The sequence below is a fragment of the Nanorana parkeri genome, unplaced genomic scaffold (assembly GCF_000935625.1).
Source record: "Nanorana parkeri isolate BGI_ZX_2015 unplaced genomic scaffold, ASM93562v1 scaffold22, whole genome shotgun sequence".
Lineage (NCBI taxonomy): Eukaryota > Metazoa > Chordata > Amphibia > Anura > Dicroglossidae > Nanorana > Nanorana parkeri.
In genome coordinates this window covers 2,821,185-2,841,965 of record NW_017306290.1, presented here as the reverse complement: position 1 = coordinate 2,841,965, position 20,781 = coordinate 2,821,185, and the positions used below count along the sequence as shown (strand labels likewise).

The window sequence follows — 20,781 nt, the reverse complement described above, 5'->3', positions numbered from 1 at the left end:
GAAGTATTGGTACTAAACAGACCCCTGATATTTCCCTTTTAAAATAGAAAAACAGATTGACAACACAGAGTCATCAATCTATTTTTCTGCATCCCCTGCTATAAATGAACAGGAATCCTCTATGCTGAATGTTCCTGTTCATTCATAACATATGGATATAGTATGTTTACTATAACTACAATCATGAATGAACAGGAAGTTATGTAGATCACTTCCCATTCATTCATAATTGAGGACACAGTAACCATACTATATCCTCAATCATTTACAAACACTCAGCGATCACTGATCCCTGAGTGTTTGTACTCACTCTCCATCCTGACGGCTGTCACAGGAGGCTGGGCGGGGCGGTGCAGGAGGAGAGCTCAGCCTCCTTTGACAGCAATGACAGCTGTCTCCGCCCACTCCGCCGCTCTCTATCCTGGATTGGCTGCCAGAGGAGACTGGGCGGTGCGCGAGGAGAGCTCAGCCCCCTGTGACAGCACTGCCTGTCTCCGCCCCCACATCGCTCTACTGATCTGTGACAGGAGGGTGAGAGGTGCAGGGAGGATAGACGCCAGCCGCTCACAGTGCTCTCCTCCCGCACCGCTCGGCCTCCAGTGACAGTTTCTCTCCTGCCCGCTAGGACATAAAGCAGCGCCCAGCGGGGGAGGAGAGAAAGAACGGATGCACCGCTATTCCGGCTAGAATAATGCACATTCGGCATTTTGCCAAAAGCACCATTTTCGGCCGATATGTTTCGGCGGCCAATATATCGGTGCATCCCTAGTATAGGTAATGCATTCTAAACTCTAGAACTAAGGATTTTGACATAAACATTGAGGACAATTTACTTTAAAAAAAACTGGACTAGACAGAAGGACAGCTGCTGGAGATTGTGCTGTCCCTTGTGATCTTGTACTGCACAGGAAGTTCAGGGAAACACAGCTGAGAGAGTTGAAGCCACTTGTTTGGAAATATGATGGCTGATAAGTGCTTGGCAAACATGTAAATAAATACTGTGTTAATGAATATTGGTTTGATCTGGATACATTAATGAAAAGATGTTTAACAGTTTAATACTATTTTAAATGTTAACAGACAATATTCCCTAGTTTTGCACTAGCCCCATCTTCCAGGAAAAATCCATTTATCGTATAGGAGGGCAATACAGTACAGTAACACAGTCTAGGTGCAAAACCTTACATTGATCAATCAGTCCAACACCCACACCTTTATTTGTCTTATAGACCAGAGCAATTTTTACATTTTAGCTATGTGCCTACTGATTGGGTAGTAAATATAGTACTATAAAATAGGGATAACAAAAGAAAACGATCCCTTCCAATGTAGAGTCAGTAAAACAACAGGGACAAGCCTAGTAAGTAATAAGTAAGTAAGCAAAAGAGGGCAGGCCGAGGCAACAGGGACGTGCGCTTTTCGCCTGAACCCTCCCTCCCTTCCCTCTCGCACACATACTCAGATTCATTCTATACACGGAGTATGCCCCCTTATTGGCATTACTGTCCCCCCGGACCATGGCACACCTCAGGTCTGTATCATGTATATCACAGTTGTCCTCAGGCGTATGTGTGTATGTATATGTTGGTTTCAGGTTGGGATATCAGAGGCTGCACAGGTGAGTGAACACCTTACACAAATGTGTAATAAAGATTGGAGGAAGAAAAAGTTGGGGTTTTGGGCACCAAACGACAAGAACCAAAGAGCATTCAAATAGCTATGAAGTATAAAAATATATTTTTAATTTGATATGAAAGTTTAAAAATCATCAATATGATACATAGAAAGAATAAAAACAGTGCATGATTAAATGAGAACCTCCTTACACCCACTAGGCTCCATGTATGAGGCAATGATATGATCATATAATAATTATAGCATGATACAGAGTAGGGTTTAATCAATAAAGAAAGCCACATCCATAAGCTGAAATGTCCAAAACCTCTAATGGAGACACTCAATGGTGGATGGTAGTGCAGTACTTGCAGAGCTCATTGGAGGTGCCCTACTAGCGCTGGTGTAATCAACGCGTTTCGTGCCGCGGGGCGCTTGATCGCGAGAGGGAGGTCCCCTTACAATGTAATCCGCAAATGCGTGTGCACAGGTACTGCGAAACAGGGGGGCATGTGTTCTCTGTATGGAGGAGGCTGGAAAGAACCATCAGGGGCTGGTCCTTAGAGATATCAAGATAACAATGGCAGTATAAGGACCTGGGAAATTCAGCCTCATAAGCACCCTGGTGACAGCCTCCACCGTCTGCTGCCGCCGATGTGTGCAGAGCCGTCTCCAGCCGTGCTCCACAGGACTTGCGCACCACCAATCCTTTTTTGTACAATTAATGTATGCATTGTAAAACAAAGTTTGCCTTATATCATTTAAAGAAAGAAAGAAAGAAAGAAAGAAAGAAAGAAAGAAAGAAAGAAAGAAAGAAAAAGAAAGAAAGAATAATAATAAAAAGCTTTATTTGTGGGATAGATACAGTATAGATGAATAGATAGATGCATAGATAGACAGACAGAACAGCCATTTAATAATGTAGAAAATAAAGAACGGATTAGACAATACTCCCCCTCCTAGGTACAGTGACAAAAAGGGACAAGCCTAGTAATAGCATCTCCCTGACACAATGACACAAGGCTGTGATTGGTTTCCTATTTTCCCACCTCTCCTGGACCTCCCTTCTCCTCTCATCCACCTTCTCCAGTCCAGTCTAGAAGGAACGTAATGACGTGTGTGTGAGATTTAAATCCCCCCAGTCACTGCTAGGCTCAGGCTGCCTGTAGCACAGAGCTAGTCCGATGCTGGAGTTATCAGCCTGCCTTCACAGTGAGAAGGATCGCACACAGCAGCAAAAGAGGGACAGCGCTGCCAGGTAGATCGCGCATGCTGCTGCTCAGCCACCAACTACATACTCTAAGGAACTCTGACATCAGGACACTGATTTTACCTGCAACCCTGGACCTTAATGAACAAATACACGAAATCATCAGAGATTACTCACAAAAGCATTAAAGAATCAACGTGGTCTCGCCATGAGCTGTTTGGATGTAATGTACCAAGTGTATGGTCCTCCTCAGCCTTACTTTACAACAGCCTATAGTCCTTACCACCAGGTACGTTCTGCCATGATGGTCCAAAGATTGTGTAGGGGTTCAGACAGTACTATGAATCATAGATGAATGGAATGATATGTGATCATCTTATTCTGCTTATATTACAGGCTAACTTTAAAGTTTTTTTATGCTGTTTGTTACTCTATATTAAGAAAATATAGAAAGGTTATTGCTGATCACTCATCTGAAAATGCTCCTTGCCTGGTTGCTGTATTGATTTTGGTACTTTGGTACTTTCTGGGACACTGACTTTGGTACTTTCTGGGACACTGACCTGAAACAAGTCTGGAGATCAGTAGTTCTGAATTACTAATGTGCATGTTTGTTTTGTGTTAGTGACTCGGAAAGTATTGAATTCAGAGACAGCCAGGCAATGAGTGTTTATAGGACTGCATTTTGTTGTTTCTATCAGCACAGGTTAAACTGGAGATGTCATTCCGCACTCAGCTTCAGACTATTTACAGAGAGACCAGATAGCTGCTATGATCAGGCAAAAGTGATGAATTGTAAATCAAGCATGAATTATGAATCCAGTATGTACAAGTCATTTCATGTGGTTATGATGATGCATGCTCGGTAGAAGATGGCATTGAGTCTCTGGAATCCCGTATATTGTCCCAGTGTGTGCATGGTGTGGAGGCCATCCTGAGTGTTCAGGCTGCTGCGGATCTGCAATTCCCACACTCTGCACCTGTTCTAGTCTCGTGTCTGTACATTCACCAGCAACCCTGCAATCTCCCATTGTTCCCTTCGTGTGCGAAACCAATCGCTCCGGAGATTCCCATCACTGGCTGCTAAGGGTGTCTAATGCACTTCCAGGCGGGACATCTCTTCTGTACTTTATAGTATTATTATTTATCTGCACTCCTCTGTACTTTATACTGAGCTGAATTCTCTGCACTCTTCTGTACTTTAGAGCATATAATCACTTATCTGTACTCTTCTGTATTTACTATGCTATATTATCTGCACTCTTCTGTGCTTTATAGTATGATCACTTATCTGCACTCATCTGTACTTTATACTATATTCTTTGCACTCTTCTGTACTTTAGAGTATGATCACTTATCTGCACTTTTCTGTACTTTATACTATTCTCTGCACTCTTCTGTACTTTATAGTGTGATCACTTATCTGCACTCTTCTGTACTTTATACTTTGCTGAATTCTCTGCATTCTTCTGTACTTAAGAGTATGATCACTTATCTGTACTCTTCTGTACTTTCTACTGTGCTGAATTCTCTGCACTCTTCTGTACTTTATAGTGTGATCACTTATCTGCACTCTTCTGTACTTTATACTTTGCTGAATTCTCTGCATTCTTCTGTACTTAAGAGTATGATCACTTATCTGTACTCTTCTGTACTTTCTACTGTGCTGAATTCTCTGCACTCTTCTGTACTTTATAGTGTGATCACTTATCTGCACTCTTCTGTACTTTATACTTTGCTGAATTCTCTGCATTCTTCTGTACTTAAGAGTATGATCACTTATCTGTACTCTTCTGTACTTTATACTTTAAAGTATGATCATTTATCTGCACTTTTCTTTACATTGCAGTATCACTTTTCTGTACTCTTCTGTGCATTATAGTATGATTATTTATCTGCACTCTTCTGTACATGATAGTATAAAGGCTTATCTGCACCCTTCTATACATTATAGATCATCTATCTGCACTCTTCTGTACATTATAATATCATTACTTATTTGCACTCTTCTGTACATTAAAGTATGATCATTTATCTGCACTTTTCTTTACATTACAGTATCACTTTGCTGCACTCTTCTGTGCATTATAGTATGTTGAATAGTATGCGTCTGTGCTTGTATGCTTCTGTGCTTCATAGTGTGCTTATTCTTCTCTACAGTATGATCAATTATCTGCACCTTATGTTATAATAACTTCTGTTCACTCTTCTGAACTTTATAGCCTGACATCTCTGCATTCGTCTGCACTTTGCAGCGTGACTTGTGGATATTCCTATAGGATGGCTTCCCTACACTCTTTTATACTTTTTTGCGTGACTGCTATTCTGTATTATAAGACCTGACTTTTCTGTACAATGTAGAATGACTTCTCTGTCTCTGCTCTCTTCGGTGCTCTCTTGGGTCTTTTCTGTACTATGTAGTCTGACGTTTCTGTCTCTGGACTCTCCTGTTCTATCTTCTGTTCTATACAGTGTGGCTTCTGTGTACTATACTTCTCTGCACTCTTATATACTTCAAAGCGTGATTTTGGTGTACTATATAACTGCACTTCTATGCACCTTCATACTTCAGAATATGTCTTCCCTGCGCACCTCTGTATTTTACAGCCTGGTGTAGACTCTTCTGTACTGTTCAATGTGACTAGTGTGCGTGTACTCTTCTGTACACTATAGTGTGACTCGATTGCACCGTGTAGCCTAATTGCTCGGCATTCATCTGTACTATAGTGTGACTTGTCTGCACTATATAATCTCTCTGCACTCTTCTGTACCATATAGTGTGACTTGCCTGCACTATATCATTTCTCTGCACCCTTCTGTGACTTGTATCATTTAGCCTAATTTCTCTACACTTTTCTGTCCTATAGTGTGACTTGCCTGCACTATATAATTTTTCTGCACTCTTCTGTATTACAGTGTGACTTTTCTGCATTATATAATTACTCTGCACTCTCCTGTACGGTTTAGTGTGACTTGTTTGAATTCTCTGCACTTTTCTGTACTATATAGTGTGACTTGTTTGCACTATATAATTTCTCTGCACTCTTCTACTGTGATTTGTCTGCATTATATAATTTCTCAACACTGCAGTGTGGCTTGTCTGCACGATATAATTTCTCTGCACTCTTCTGTGACTTGTCTGCACTAATTAATTTCTCTGCACCCTTCTGTGCTATATAGTGTGACTTATTTGCATTATATAATTTATCTGCACTCTCCTGTACTATATACTGTGATTTGTCTGCATTGTATAATTTCCTTGCACTCTTCTGTACTATATAGTGTGACTTGTCTGCATTATATAATTTATCTGCACTCTTCTGTACTATAATGTGACTTGTCTGCAATAAATAATTTCTCTACACTCTTCTGTTCTATAATGTGACTTGTCTGCTTTGTATAATTTCTCTACACTCTTCTGTCCTATAATGTAACTTGTCTGCATTATATAATTTCTCTACACTCTTCTGTTCTATAATGTGACTTGTCTGCTTTATATAATTTCTCTACACTCTTCTGTCCTATAATGTGACTTGTCTGCATGATATAATTTATCTGCACTCTTCTGTACTATATAGTGTGACTTGTCTGCATTATATAATTTATCTGCACTCTTCTGTACTACATAGTGTGACTTGTTTGCACTATATCATTTTTCTGCACTCTTTTGTACTATATAGTGTGACTTGTCTGCATTATACAATTTCTCTGCACTCTTCTGTACTATAAATAGTGCATTTTCTATACCATACAGCCTGATTCATCTTCTGATTCTTATAGGTGCACCCTCTCTCTCCCTTTGCTCTCCTCTGCACCTTATAGGATGCTTTAGAGAAGTTCCTTTGTATTTGCCAAACTTCACCTGGAAATGTGTAACATGACCGGCAATTCCGACACTAGCTTCTATTCTCTTGTCATTATTTATGTATTGTATTATAAATAGATGTATTTGAGCTAAGAAAATATTATGATAATATATCAAATATAATACATTCTGCCGAACATAGATTACTAGATAGATATCATCGGCATAGAACACAATTAGAACAAAGAGCAGGAAGAAAGACATAGATAGATAGATAGATAGATAGATAGATAGATAGATAGATAGATAGATAGATAGATAGATAGATAGATAGATATTCGTTTGCTTTAATTTGATCATATTCATCCATTTCTTCCAAGAATCTCTAGCTACTCCTTTACCTTATTGTGAGATTGTTATATATAATAACTGTTTTCTGCCAGCAATGTCTACAGATACCTTTATAATAATGCGATAGTACCAACAACCCGCTAATAATGTCACTATGTTCCTTTACAGAAATGTAACTTTGATATTAACTAATTTGCTGACAATAATGCCTTTACCTTAACATGATATACTATAAACTCCTTTTCTGTCATGAACGTTTATATAGTCCTGTATGATAATGTGATATTAACGTTAACCCCCTTTGATGCCAAGAATCTGTAACTATTCGTTGACATACATGTGAAATGATCAGTAACCCCTTGGTTGCCAAGAATGTATGTGTTGGTTCGCATCCATTTGATATTAACTCCTTGGCTGCCAAGCATGTGTAGCTGTTGGTTCGCATCCATTTTACATTAACTCATTGGGTGCCAAGCATGTGTAGCTGTTGGTTCGCATCCATTTGATATTAACCCCCTAGCTGGCAAGAATGTCGATGGCTTTTTTTCAGCGTAATGAGCTATAGAGCCTCAGATACTAGAGGGACAAATGATTCTTGGCACTAGATCCACAGAGCTGGTGAAGGACTAGGGAGATGATTACTAGGATGCGAACATTTGTTTTTCTATGGGAGATGGACAATAACAAGTGTGCCTGTCAATGCTCCAAGCATAGGAGACTTGTTGTTGCGCAGGGTCATTCTGCATGTGTGGCTGATGGGACAGGGGCTGTCTAATCCCCTCCAGAACATACTGCATATCTCCCTCCCGATCTGCACTGTGCTTAATGAATTAAAGCTTGGCATTCGTCAGGCTGATGGTTGTCGTCTGTTTATATTACACAGAAACTAGCCTTTTATTCGAAGATGCAGGAAGCCCCGGAGAGTGGCAGCAACAGCAACGGTAGCAGTGGCAGCAGTGGCAGTCCGTTCTCCAGCCATACCCCAGCCAATATTAAAGAAGAGGAGTGCAGCCCGGAGAAGGAGAGCCCTCCAGAAGCCGAATACATCAGCTCCAGATGTGTCCTGTTCACCTATTTCCAGGGAGATATCAGCTCAGTGGTGGATGAGCACTTCAGCAGAGCTCTCAGCCTGCCCAGCAGTTATTCCCCCAGCAGCGCTGCTGCCAAGACTGCCAGGGGTGCCAACTCATGGAGGGGTGAGTGCAGCATCACTGTGCCAGGATTATTGAAATATCCCCATTGCATTGTGCAAACCTATCACTGTCTTAAATGAACAGGTGTATCAATGTCATCTTTCTAAAATAAATATTGTAGCCTGATAACTATATGCACTTCATATGTATTGATATAATTCAATACATTCCTTTTTTATTTCACATACATTTATATTTTCCCCCACATGTAGACCAAGTTGTCCACCAAAAAACAGGAGCTGGGACAAGCCATAACACAGACAGGGGTGCTAATAAGGGTCACCTTTTATTAAGGTTTATTTAAATCTGTTTAAAAAAGTAAACTTTTGCAGCATTGACTCAAGCACCCCCCTAGAAATTTTATAGTTTGTCCTATCACTTGTCATCCTGAATGAGCAGAAAACTATAATAAGACATGCAAAATAAAAAAAAGATAATAATCTAATGAATACTATATTAGCTGCTTAGAGTTATAAGAATAAAAATAGTGTCCTTCTAAGCTAACACATTTTTTATATTACAGGTGTGCATGTATAATAAGTATACAAGCTGTCTTCCACATATGACACACATGTCTGTTTTTGAGCAAAAATGCTTAAAGTTTTGAATATGTGCTTCTCAAAAGAGTAAACAAAACCCTGTAGGTCACCCAGGAAGTATATGTGTACAAATGTCAGATGTTGATATATCATAGTTGCTGCGATGCTGTTTTTGGTTTGAAGACCATTTCTTTACATGGTCCTTAAAATCAGATGTTATTCCTCCTATATTATAATATACCTTATATATTTAAATGAGTGCTTCTACTCAGAGGTCATTAGTTCTAACAGTATTTGTAATATTTGAATGAAACAAACTTGGATACTGTCGAAATGAGTTTGACTGACAAAACAGTTTACAGCCAGTAAAACACATTTGTTATGTCTGTCTTGGAGGAATACTTAGTGCTCTGGTTTCAAACATGCACAGAAATGCCGGACATTCATTTTTATGGCAGGGAAGACCTCAGTGAATTTGGAAGAGCTAAGATGTCCGCTAAGACAGATTAAATCTATGATGCTTTGCATGCTGTCTTAATGTAAGAGAAGAAAAGTACAACTGAAACAAGCTACAGCTATTAAAAATATATATAAAAAAAACTTTAAAATGTGATATGTCATACAAATAACTGCTGGTGACTCAAGAGTTTAAATAAAAGCTTTGTTGGCGTTTGTCAATAATATTATTCGCATTGTTATACGGTACATTAATTTTAACATATAATACATTGTTCTACAGAGAATATTTAAGGATTCACATCAGAGCATGTCCAGATGGATCTTAACCTAGTCAGAAAGATTAAACTAGTAACATTTTTATACTGCTTCTCATATGAACATGCATAATAGCATCCTATGATTGTGCATGCTTATATGTAGTGCAGGCATCTGCTGCTCAATTTGTTTCCCATTATCTTATCACTGGAGTACAGTAGGCCAAGCTGCAAGTCTTTTCATTAGTAAATCTCTATCAATGATTGATGCTAAAGCCATGGGTACCCTCTATCTACAGCTTCATTAATTTGGCAATTGACACATGATCAAAATAAACTATTACTGTGTCCTTAGACCTTGTAGGAAAATGAATGCAGAGATATGCAAGCACACCTTAGTTAAAAGTTATGCTCAGTTTGTCATCACACGCTCATGTGCCAATTGCATACAATTTACGTTTGCCTTTCTAAAATGAATGTCCCAATCATACAGATAACTAATACCATATAACCATAATAACTACTACATATTAACATACTCTAATACAGGGGTTGGTTTAAAAAAGCATTTGTTCATTTCAAATATCCAGTAATATTGGGGGAATTTATAGAATGTTCCTCGGAAATTATTTAACTGAGCACAGGCTGGTGTAAAATGACTCCTTTACTAAATCAGCTTCATATGGGTTTATTTAATACAGAGGTCTGAAAATTGAGCACTTATTCTTCAGAAGAAAACAAAGTATCATTCACTTTCTGAAGTCAGGTCAATACAATGCATGTGACAACTAGGTACCCTATAAGTTAGATGCTTAGAGTGCCCACATTAGCAAGACTCTGTCATAAACACAAATAGACTTGGACTCCCAGCAGTCACTATTTACATACATAGGATGTGTCTGCTGAGTATATCAGTGTCCATTGTGAAGTTAAAATTTAAATATAATTGCACTGTGGGCACCACCATGTAAGCAGTCCAGTCGCATAGCAGTGTCAAAAAGACCACTTCTCGGTTTATAGGCTGCTCTCTGCAAAAGTGTTGGATAATTAAATGCAAGATACCATGATGTCCATTTATCCATTGGTGGCTGCTTGGAAGTATAATCCTGAATTCAGACAATAAAAACAATTACGGCAGTGTCTCAAGTCTTTATTCTACAACACTAAAGTTGACTCACATGTGACAGGTTTGCTTGATATACTTAGAGCAACAAAAAGCAGCTATTGTGTATTTATGTCCCTCATGTACATAGAGTGGACAATTTTTTCGTCAGCATTTTACAGGAAAGTACCATTTACATTAGTCCCTACCAGAAAAACTACCACTCTTATTTCCACAGTCATGCACACAGACACACAGTAGGGTGAAAGGTAATATACTTACCAATTTCTTTGTTTATTGTGGGAGGTAATCTAAGCACCTGTAGAAACCTAAAAAAACACAGGGAGAACATGCAAACTTCATGCAGAAGTTTTTAGTAGACCAATAGTGTTTTAATCTTACTGCATTTGGCAAAGGATTTTAATGGACTGGGCAAAGTACATGTCACATGGGTTCCAAGCTAACTGTTTAAAATTATGAGGGCCCAAAGATATTACATTATCTCACTAATTACTGCTGTCTTTAGGATACTTTTAAAAGTAAATAGTTAATTCAACTGATTTTATTAATACTGTATACTGCATGCAAATGTTTAAATGAAAGTAACACAGATAACATTATTTGGTTTCATAGTATGGATACATTAATTTGTGTTTTCTCCATACATCGCTTACTGAATTTCCAAGACCAACATATTTACAGTATATTTTAATAATGATTTCCCTGAAAACATTGTGTGTTTAATTTTTCATGTCTTTTGTAGAAGTGCAACAAAAACTGTGATGGCCTTTTTATACCTAGCTAGACAAATGGGGCTAAGAAGGGTGATCAATAAATGCTGGCACAGTGAAGAGTCTCGTAAAGAATATCTCTGTAAAGGTTGACATTGATATAAGATGGTGGTCTGAATATCTGACTGACGTTAGAACATTTAGGAAATGATCCTGTGGCACTAATAGTCTAGCCTGCAAAGAGTGGCCAATGCTGTGGACGGATCACTAATAGATGTATGCATCCAATGCCTTTATTGAATTTAGATATTTCATGGGGTAAAATAGAAGAGATCATACATGTACTGATGTTGGCTTTACACAGTTGCATCACTCATTCTAGCATTCAGTATCTGAGAGAATATCTCTCTATCTGAAAAGGAGTATCTGCCATAATAAACAGAGTATTGGCCCAAGTACAAGCAGAACTTAGGCCCAAGCCAAAACCCACATGACCCAAGTTTGGGCCAGTACAGCTATTTCACAAAAATATTATGGCTGCCATTTGTTATGTATTTAACTATATATGTATCTATATAAGGCTATTTTTGCTTTAACCAACCAACCAACCAACCAACCAACCAACTAAAGACTAAGGGGAAGGATTTTTTTAAGCCCATATTAACCTGTTGTCATGTTTAAAAGAAGCACAGGTCAGCTGGTTAATTAACTTTACGTTCTTTGCACATAGCATTAGTTTTGCATTGCTCAAAATTAGATTCACATTGTTTTTTTCCAATGTTAGTGGGAATTGTGCTTAGTATTGAGAGGTTGTACAATAGCTATGAATTCAAATATAAGATTATAAGGCTATCATCTAACAGCTAACAAGTCTTCTGTGCAATGATGAATGGGCAGACATTTCACAGGATCAGGCTTGACATGTTTCATAATAATTCATAAGAACAATTATTATTGTTGTTAAAGTTTCTAAAATGTCAACATTTACAGTGCATTGGGTAGCAGTAAAACAGTATCCCATATCAAAAGTAGATTTATAAAAGCTGGAGGAAAGTGGAGTTGATGTCCAAAGCAATCAAATCTGCATATCCAATCGGCACCTAAAAGATTTAAAATCTGGTTGTCTTGGTTAGTTATTCCATTTCTATAGTTGTTATAAATCAATTCCAAAATGTAAATGCAATGAAAACATCACTAGCTCATTTCTTTTTTTTTTTCAAACTGTAGGATTTTTCAACATATCTTGAGTAATAATAGCAATGGAATTAATTATGAAGGTTATTAAAGAAAATGTAATTTTTTTCTCTTTTAACAGAAGCAACTTACCCTATGAGTCAAAGAAGCTTTCCTCCATCCTTTTGGAACAGCAGTTACCAGTCAAATGCAGTTGCTGCTTCCTCAGCACTGGGCAGCAGCTTAGCCAGCCCTCTTACTGGTCCTCACAGTGAAATTCCTTTCGGAGCAGATCCTTATTCCCCTGCTTCTCTACATAGTCACCTACACCAGGGTCCACCTGAGCCCTGGCACCACGCCCACCACCATCACCACCACCACCACCCATATTCAATTGGGGGAGCAATAAACAGTCAGGGTTCAAGTTACCCACGGCCTGGCATGCATGAAGTTTATAGTACGCACTTCGATCCTCGCTACAGCTCTTTACTTGTTCCAGCATCAGTCCGACCCCACAGGATCACTCCTGCAGGTTCAGCACCTCCTGCAACACAGTGTGATTTAGGCAAGGGAGAAGCCACAACCTCTGCATGGACAACTCCTGGGCCATATCCAGGACCAGCAGGAGACATGGGACAAAGCCTTAGCCTAAATGTGGATGCAGGTAAGCAGTGTTTGAAAATACAAATTGATTTGCAACAATTAGATATGGCAGAAGGGGCACATGTGGCAATAACATCTATGCTGTGAGAGCATTAGGTCCTTCTTGCATTTCCTTCTGTTTCTTTGCTATGGTTAATACGACAGTAGGCAGTTATCATTTAAATACTGGAGCAGGACAACCACCAGTAACTGGCATGAGGGTTCTAGAAATGGTAAAAGGTTGCGCTAGGGTGGGGGTATTAATTATATTCTGTACACAATTACCATAGTTTCCAGATAGAGTGGAGAGGACTAGGGTACATTTAAATTTGCAGCCACACCAGTAGGTTTGGAAAAGTTTAAACTTTTTCTATACAAGATATTAAGCCTCTAAACCAGAAACCCATGTGGTAAACCTACCCTATATTTAAATCATACTCAGTAGTCCTGCAACAGTTTATGTGACTGTTGTCAGCACACCATTTTGTTTGGTCCACAAGTATGGACTTGCACACCAACCATGAGTTCAGTGGCCTCGTGGCACAAGATTCCCTAGACAGATTCTTCATGTATACTTTTGCTTCATGGAAATGCTACACACAGGCCACCAGTTTCACAGCCTAGTTCCACAATAAACAGCAGTTCTGTCATACACACTAGCCATTAGTTTGTAGTTTTTGTTATGCACTGCCATCTGCTAAGTGTACTTGCTGCTAAAAAATTTGATGACTATTTTAAATACTACCCACTATTTAAGTAATAGTGCTACACATTTACCACCAAGGAGGTAGACCTGTAACAAACATGCCACCTGACTGTTAGTCTTCCCATGTATTCAAGACCAGATGGGATGTCCACTAATACACTAAATACTACTCATGAATTCCTGCTGTAGGTTAGGCAATAAAACAAAATTCTTCTATATGTTAGTGGATGGTAATGCCTAATAACATGCTGGTCAACAGATATCAAGTCCTATTATACATAAGCAGTCAAGCTAAAGGTTTGTAAGCATTAACCTAAAGTATGTTAAAAATTAATTAAGCTGTATTTCTGGCTACTCACTATCTCCTTAATAGAGTTTAGCTAAACGTAGCAAGATTAAGCTCAACTCTTTCTACAATTAAAGGAAATGTTTTCTTTCTATGTATATAAAGCAAGCAACCAATCCAAAAAGCAAGGACACTAGAAGACTTACAAAGGCAATGCCACTATTTCAGAAGGTGTATCTTCGAGTGCTAGTTGACTTCTCAGTCTTCTTTCTTTTGAATTGTTTTTAAGTGTTTGTGCTTTCCTTTCATGTTGTCCGTGCAAAACATTCCTCTTCTTTTCCTGAGCCCTAGTTGGCTTTTAAGAGATATTTTCACTTGCTATTTGAGTAAAGATTTGATTAGTTGATCAGTTCAGACTATATATGGGGTGGTAGGCTAAATTCTTTTTTTTTAGATTACAACAATAAATAGATTATTTACAGAGCACAGATTTTGTCAAGTCGCAAGGGAGTAATCATGAAGAGCAGATGACACCTGTATCATATGACGATATAACAATAGCAGTTTCTAGCATCTGAATATTTTTAACTCGGGTGACTCTTCATGTATTTATTTTCCTGTCTCTTTTTAAGAGAGTTTATATCTTGAATGCTCCATAGGTGTCAGAGGCTGACTGCTTCAGACACAACAATCTGACTGTGCATAAAGTAGTCATATAGGTGATAGTGTGAGCATAGTAAAGAAAATGAATGAAAAGGATATCACAGCGTTAAAAAGGAGTGATATGCACTGGTGACCTTTTTTTAACCCGAGAAATATACTCATATATTCAATAGATTAAATGGCTATGCCAACATAATATCAAGAAAGAGCTTTAGGGGAGATAAACTAAAGTATTTCCTTTTCTTCTGGAGTAGCACATTTTGGTTCTATTTGCACACGTCACACTGGGTGAGTTTAAAAGAGCTTTAGTAATTCATCCTGTACATGTTCAAGGCTTTTGGATAATGGTATTTTGTCAGGTAGGAGCTATATTCCATGCCCCTATTACGAGCAGAATGTATGCTGTGATCTTTAACTAAATATTTTGTCAAATGTAGAACTTTACAGTTATCTTTAGAGGGAAGGACATTAAAAACAAAATATAATTTTTCAACCTTGGTGTACCTTGGTTTTTCCAGAAGAGAGTTCCATTTTGTTCATGTTATAGCACATAGTAGTCACAAACCTGCTATGAATCAGTAGTTGATAAATAAAATAAAGAGAATTGGTGAATAAGATACATTTTGTGCATTTTAGAGCTTAAGCTGAGAATTATAAATGACATCATCTAGAATGTTCATAATGTTCTTGATCTTGAAACCCAGTAAATTGTTAAACTGCATTCTCAAATTCAATATTCCAATCCATAAAATAGTAGCTTGCACTGCATGCTTTCAATATTTAATAGAAGGGGCTATTTACTATTATTTAGTGCAGTAATCTTTGACCTAAGCTTTTTATCTGGGCTGCTTTTATCAAAAGTGTCTCTAATAATTCAAACATTTTCTACTAATTATCACAGCATACATGTTTCTCAAAACAGTGCTGGTGCTTGCTTTTGTTTCACCCTATGCTTAAACAGCTTGTATCTGTATCGCTCTCATCTTCTCATACACCTCTTTCTACCTCATTCTCCTTCTCTGCCTCCTCAATTCCCAGGTTTACAGCCTCTGGATAAAAGCAAGGATCTGTACTGGTTTTAAAACTTGTTGCCCCTCTGCAGATCCTCTCCTCCTTGTAGAATTTGGTGGCTTTCTGAGCTGACATGGAGTTGCTTTGGTTTGGTGGTAACGACTTGTAATCTTGGTTTTCAGCTCGACGCTACACCTTCTGCGGAGGACCTCTCCTGAGCTGATCTTCTCAAAGACTCTGAACCAAACCTTATACATCAAGGTCCAGAAACACATGTGCCCCGGCACTAAGACTGCAACAAGAGGATGGGAACAGGACTCTTCTCTACAGGCCAAGTGAGAGGAGACATACTTATTTCCTCCTTGCTCAGAGACTTGTATTTTTATTTAAGATGTGTTCAACAAAATAATTGGTGCCACCAAAAAATATAAATAGATATAATTATATATTAATATAAATCCAGTTGTTTTCTTATGAGGAAAAGAAAAAGACTGTTTTTTGTTGTGAATATTTTTTATGCCTATGTCAAAATGTACTTTCCAAACCAAGCTGCCTGTGAACAAAGATCCAGTGTATTTGTAGTATTCCTTTTCTGACCGCACAGACAAAAAAGCACACCAAACACACATACAGACAATGGTAACAAAGGAAACGAATAATCTTCGGTGGACTAAAAGCCCATTTGTGGACATACAATCCAGTCTGCTGTGAGTGGCAAGAATTTTCCAGGGCCACCTGCCCAAAGCTTATAGAAATGCAGCTGTTAGATGGACAACTGTTCAAACTCCAGAAATATGACAAGCAAGGTGGCACTTCTCAGGGTTTAGCCCAACAATTGCATCTGATTTTTTTTTTTTTACAAGGAGAATTTTATGATGAAAGAAGAAACGCTTTAGAAAACTGACAGCCTCTACATGGATGGAACAACTGCAGCAGGTGAAAGGAGATACTTTGCAGAAGCACATTTCAGTGTGGACAATTGATCTCTTCAGTGTGTGTAAAAGTTGCTGTCATCCTGTCACTTTAATTTGTTTGAAAAACTGTGAGAGATGTATTTAATTGTAGGGATTCTGCATTAAAATATTTTCATGTCCTTATGCGTTGATAAGCTAACCAAAATATTTTTTCTTTCTTTTTGGAAAGCAGTAAAAATGACTAAACAACTTTGCAGGTTAACATTATGAGTAGAAAAGACAACAACCTAAATCGCATAACTGATTTGTGAAAATGGAGGCCAAGAACACTGGAACAAATCTGAAGTGGTTGCAATTAAAGTTCATATTCGAAATGAAACATTACATTTGATTGGTTGCTGAGCAACACCTTCATTTTTGCTTTGGCTTTCTTTGTCCAAGGTTTCATAAATCGGCCTGTGCATATTCAAAGTGATTCTCGCATGTTAAAGCATAATGTTGTGGACTATTGTGAAGGATAAGGAATCATGTCTGCTTTGTTTTTTTCTGAACAAAAAATTTGAAAATCAGCCAATTTGACGTTTTCTAATAGCATTTTAGGCCCCGTAATATAAATGCTGCATGAAATCAGGAGCTCTTAGTAGTTAAAATCACCATCTAAAACCTATTAACACTTTTACTCTTATTCCTTGCTATGGGGAGCAGCTACTATTCAAACTATTCAACACCCATATAAAGTATAATTCACCATACAGTCTTAGCATAAGATAATATTAGCAAATAAGTCATGGTTCACCTATGAAAAAGAGAGAATAGCTTGCCATTAGGTGTGTTGAACCTTTCGTTTATTTGCTTTCTTTATTGGCCATTTTTATGTTTAAGCACGAAGAAGACTATCAAGCTTCTTTTTTATTTAAAGTCACTCTATAGCTACTCAAGATCAGTACCAGGAGACTCTACTATGCCCAAGTTTGGTGTTTGAGCCCCAACACACACAGGCTTGCCAGCACTGGATCTATAGTTTGCCTCACGCCGCACTATGTTAGTATTAGTCTTTTCCCTTAACACTGGACTCAAGGCAAATAGCTAAATATGCAGTTAAACAGCCCTGGCTGAAACTTGATTTTCCTCATTTGTATTTAGCCAGATTTAGGTTGGCTATGAATGTTGCAATCTGATTATACAATCCCCTCTAGATTTACCAACAAATATGGAGTGCAAAGGACTGCCTGATTGTATATAGGGATTTAATACATTTCATCATTTTGGTCAATCATACGAAGATAATAGGGAGCAGGTTTTGTAAAGTCTGCATAGACACAGCTTTCAGTTATAATAAAGATAATAAACAGATACTGCAGTGTTCTTGTTCTGGGTCAAATGACCTGAAACCTCACGGTAGCCTTGACATTAGAAAGTAAATTAAGTCTGTTCTGAGACTGCAGTACACAGTGCAGAGCTTGTAAGAGTCATGTTAGCATGGTTAAACCAAAACTTTAATATATTGCAGTTTACCAGTCCTTAGGTGTGATGGCGGCATTAGTTTCCCTTTTCAGACTTTCGTTTCCTATATTTTCACCTGGTGATTTTACCAGTAACTTACTTCATTCACTAAGGTTAGAACATTCACTCACTGCACTACATCTACAAAGGAGTAGTTCACAGAGGATTGCTATGTTTATGCAGACTTTTCAACCTTTACCTACCTTCCTCCACTTACCCTAATGCCTGCCTTGGAGTTTAGGTCCAACCTTAATCACCTTTCAATTTTCAGCAGTCAAGGCTGGTTGATAAGTTCATCTGGGTATAGAACATGCAATAAGACCTCATTCTTTCCATAACTATTTTAAAACTTCTGGCTGTGCATATAGTTGTCAAGATGGATAAATGTTGTTATTACATTCAAGCATCTGCCTGGGTGAGATGTGTGCATGCCCAGAAATATTTCAAGGGAGCAACCGCTTCATGATTTATTGCTCAGATACTCGATACCTTTGCCTTCCTTGTCCAGGTAATTTTGGTGAAGGAGTGTCTAATAATACACGATGGACAGATTAAATTAACATACTGTTTAATTTATATGTAACACTATGCCAGCACTTTTCAGTATGTCTAGGCTCCTGGTCTTGTAATACTGTGAATTAAAAACCCGGAGAAGTGTGAAGAATTACATCAGCGGATACAGTGTACATTAGTAGATTGCCTGCTGAACATACTACAAACGCTCTATGGCTTCTATTTGAATTATGTTGTGCAGGGTTTTATGATTTTTTCCAGAAGTCCAGAGTGCAGTGAACCTAAATACTACATAGTCAATGGACATCACTCCACATAAAGCTTATTTTTTATTTGTGGAGTCATTAAAGGTTAAAGTATATCTAAACCCTCCCAAATAAAATAATAATTGTATACATGTATTCACACTGGAAGATATCCCCTCTTCCCCTCCCTTATTTTCTCATTGACAACAGTCACCAGGACAAATAGTGACCATAAATGTCCCCACTGAGGACAGAGATGGCATCAAAAACCTAGAAGGGATTCTAAGTATTCCCCAAGATGTCCAAAACCATGTAAAAACAGCTTTGGCTGGAGTTTCACTTTAAGCAAACCCAACCTTTCAACAACTTATCGTATATATTTATGTACAGAGTGCTATTAAAGTTGACCACAATTATCATTTGTGTTGCAGGAATACTTTTATTTTAAAATATATGCAATATGTTAATGTAATGCAAATAATCTTGCCAACATGTGTTATCGGTTTTAATACTTTGTTTATGCACATAGTTTGTAATTATATATACATGGAGCAGTGATATTTCTTTAATACATATACAGGATTTGTTTCCTACTGCACAGTAACCGTCATTCACTGCTCCTATCTATTGTGCCCATACACATAGGACAGCGCTCAACAAACCTGTAACCAATTTCTCGGATGAACGGCAACACACAATTTAATTTCAAAGGAGCAAAAAGTTCCTCTTCAAAAAACCCACAAATAGCACTGAAAACATTATTTCCGATACAATAAATGTGCATAGTTAGGGTGTGAAACCATTTGGTTAAGTTAATGGAAATCTGTACTGCAAAAAATATGTATGCTGTGCCTCTAAAAATGATATTTGCATGGCTGTGTTTGGCTTCAATGTTTTTTCAATCATGGCACCTGAACAAGCATGCAGCAAGTGAAATCGGCATGAATGCAATGAAGCTGATTTACTAAAGGAATAGAGCACGGGTTGCCAAACTTCAGGCCTCCATTTGTGGTGAAACTGAAAACTCCATAAGCCTTTGTAAGACTCTAAAGCTGGCCATACACCTTACAATTATCTGCAGATTTTCTGTGGTCAGATGGAAAAGGTGCATCAGATTCCTCCATCTACACTTAACTGTGTGGATGGAGGAATCTCCACCTGGGCCAATCTGTTGCACTTTTTCCATCTGACCACAGACAATCTGCAGATAATTGTAAGGTGTATGGGCACCTTAAGAGACAAAAGGCATGACTTGCCATGGACTTTAACCCAATTAGCTGCAGGCTGGGCATTTTCTGCCCTGCAGCTGCGTGTGAACAAAGGGTCGGCATGCATGTGCTGACATCATTTACCCTGTAAGGCCACATTGCCCTATTAGGTAAATCTCTAACAATCACACCTGCACTATAGACACTTTGGTCACACTACACCACATCGCAAACTGAATACATTGAAAACAAATGCTTTGACTACAAAGTGACTCTAGCAGGGATATTTAAGGTGCAGCACATCAATGTAAAACAGTAGATACTAAAATAAATAATATATACTGAATGTATATATAATTTAAAATATATCATAAAAAACAAACACTAAAAATGCCCCAATAGATATAAATCAGCATAATTTAGGAATGCACCGATACCAATACTAGTACCTAGATACCGAGTATTTGGGCGAGTACTCATCCCGATACCGGAACTTCCAGTATCAGGAAGTCAGGAGAATGGAGCTGGCTTCATGGGAGCATGGAGCTGGCTTCCTGGCTAATCAGGAAGCCAGGCAGCGAGTCATTACACGCTTCCTTAATGGGACTTCCGGCATCGGTATTCGTATCGGCGAGTACCGGAAAAAAAATATCGGTACT

The 20,781-nt window shown here is 38.3% G+C and overlaps 1 protein-coding gene across 2 annotated transcripts; it reads left to right on the top strand.

Moving 5' to 3' along the window:
* The first annotated feature begins 2,944 nt into the window (after window positions 1-2,944).
* VGLL2 (vestigial like family member 2) lies at window positions 2,945-16,142 on the top strand. 2 transcript variants are annotated; one of them, XM_018563664.1, is made up of 4 exons: window positions 2,945-3,113; window positions 7,864-8,176; window positions 12,574-13,095; window positions 15,922-16,142. In XM_018563664.1, the coding sequence occupies exons 1-4, from the start codon at window positions 3,033-3,035 to the stop codon at window positions 15,960-15,962; spliced, it is 957 nt and encodes a 318-aa protein (XP_018419166.1). In that variant the 5' UTR covers window positions 2,945-3,032; the 3' UTR covers window positions 15,963-16,142. The 2 variants fall into 2 exon arrangements, with proteins under 2 accessions (XP_018419166.1, XP_018419157.1); XM_018563655.1 differs by lacking the exon at window positions 15,922-16,142 and adding an exon at window positions 15,767-15,810.
* Window positions 16,143-20,781: the final 4,639 nt, after the last annotated feature.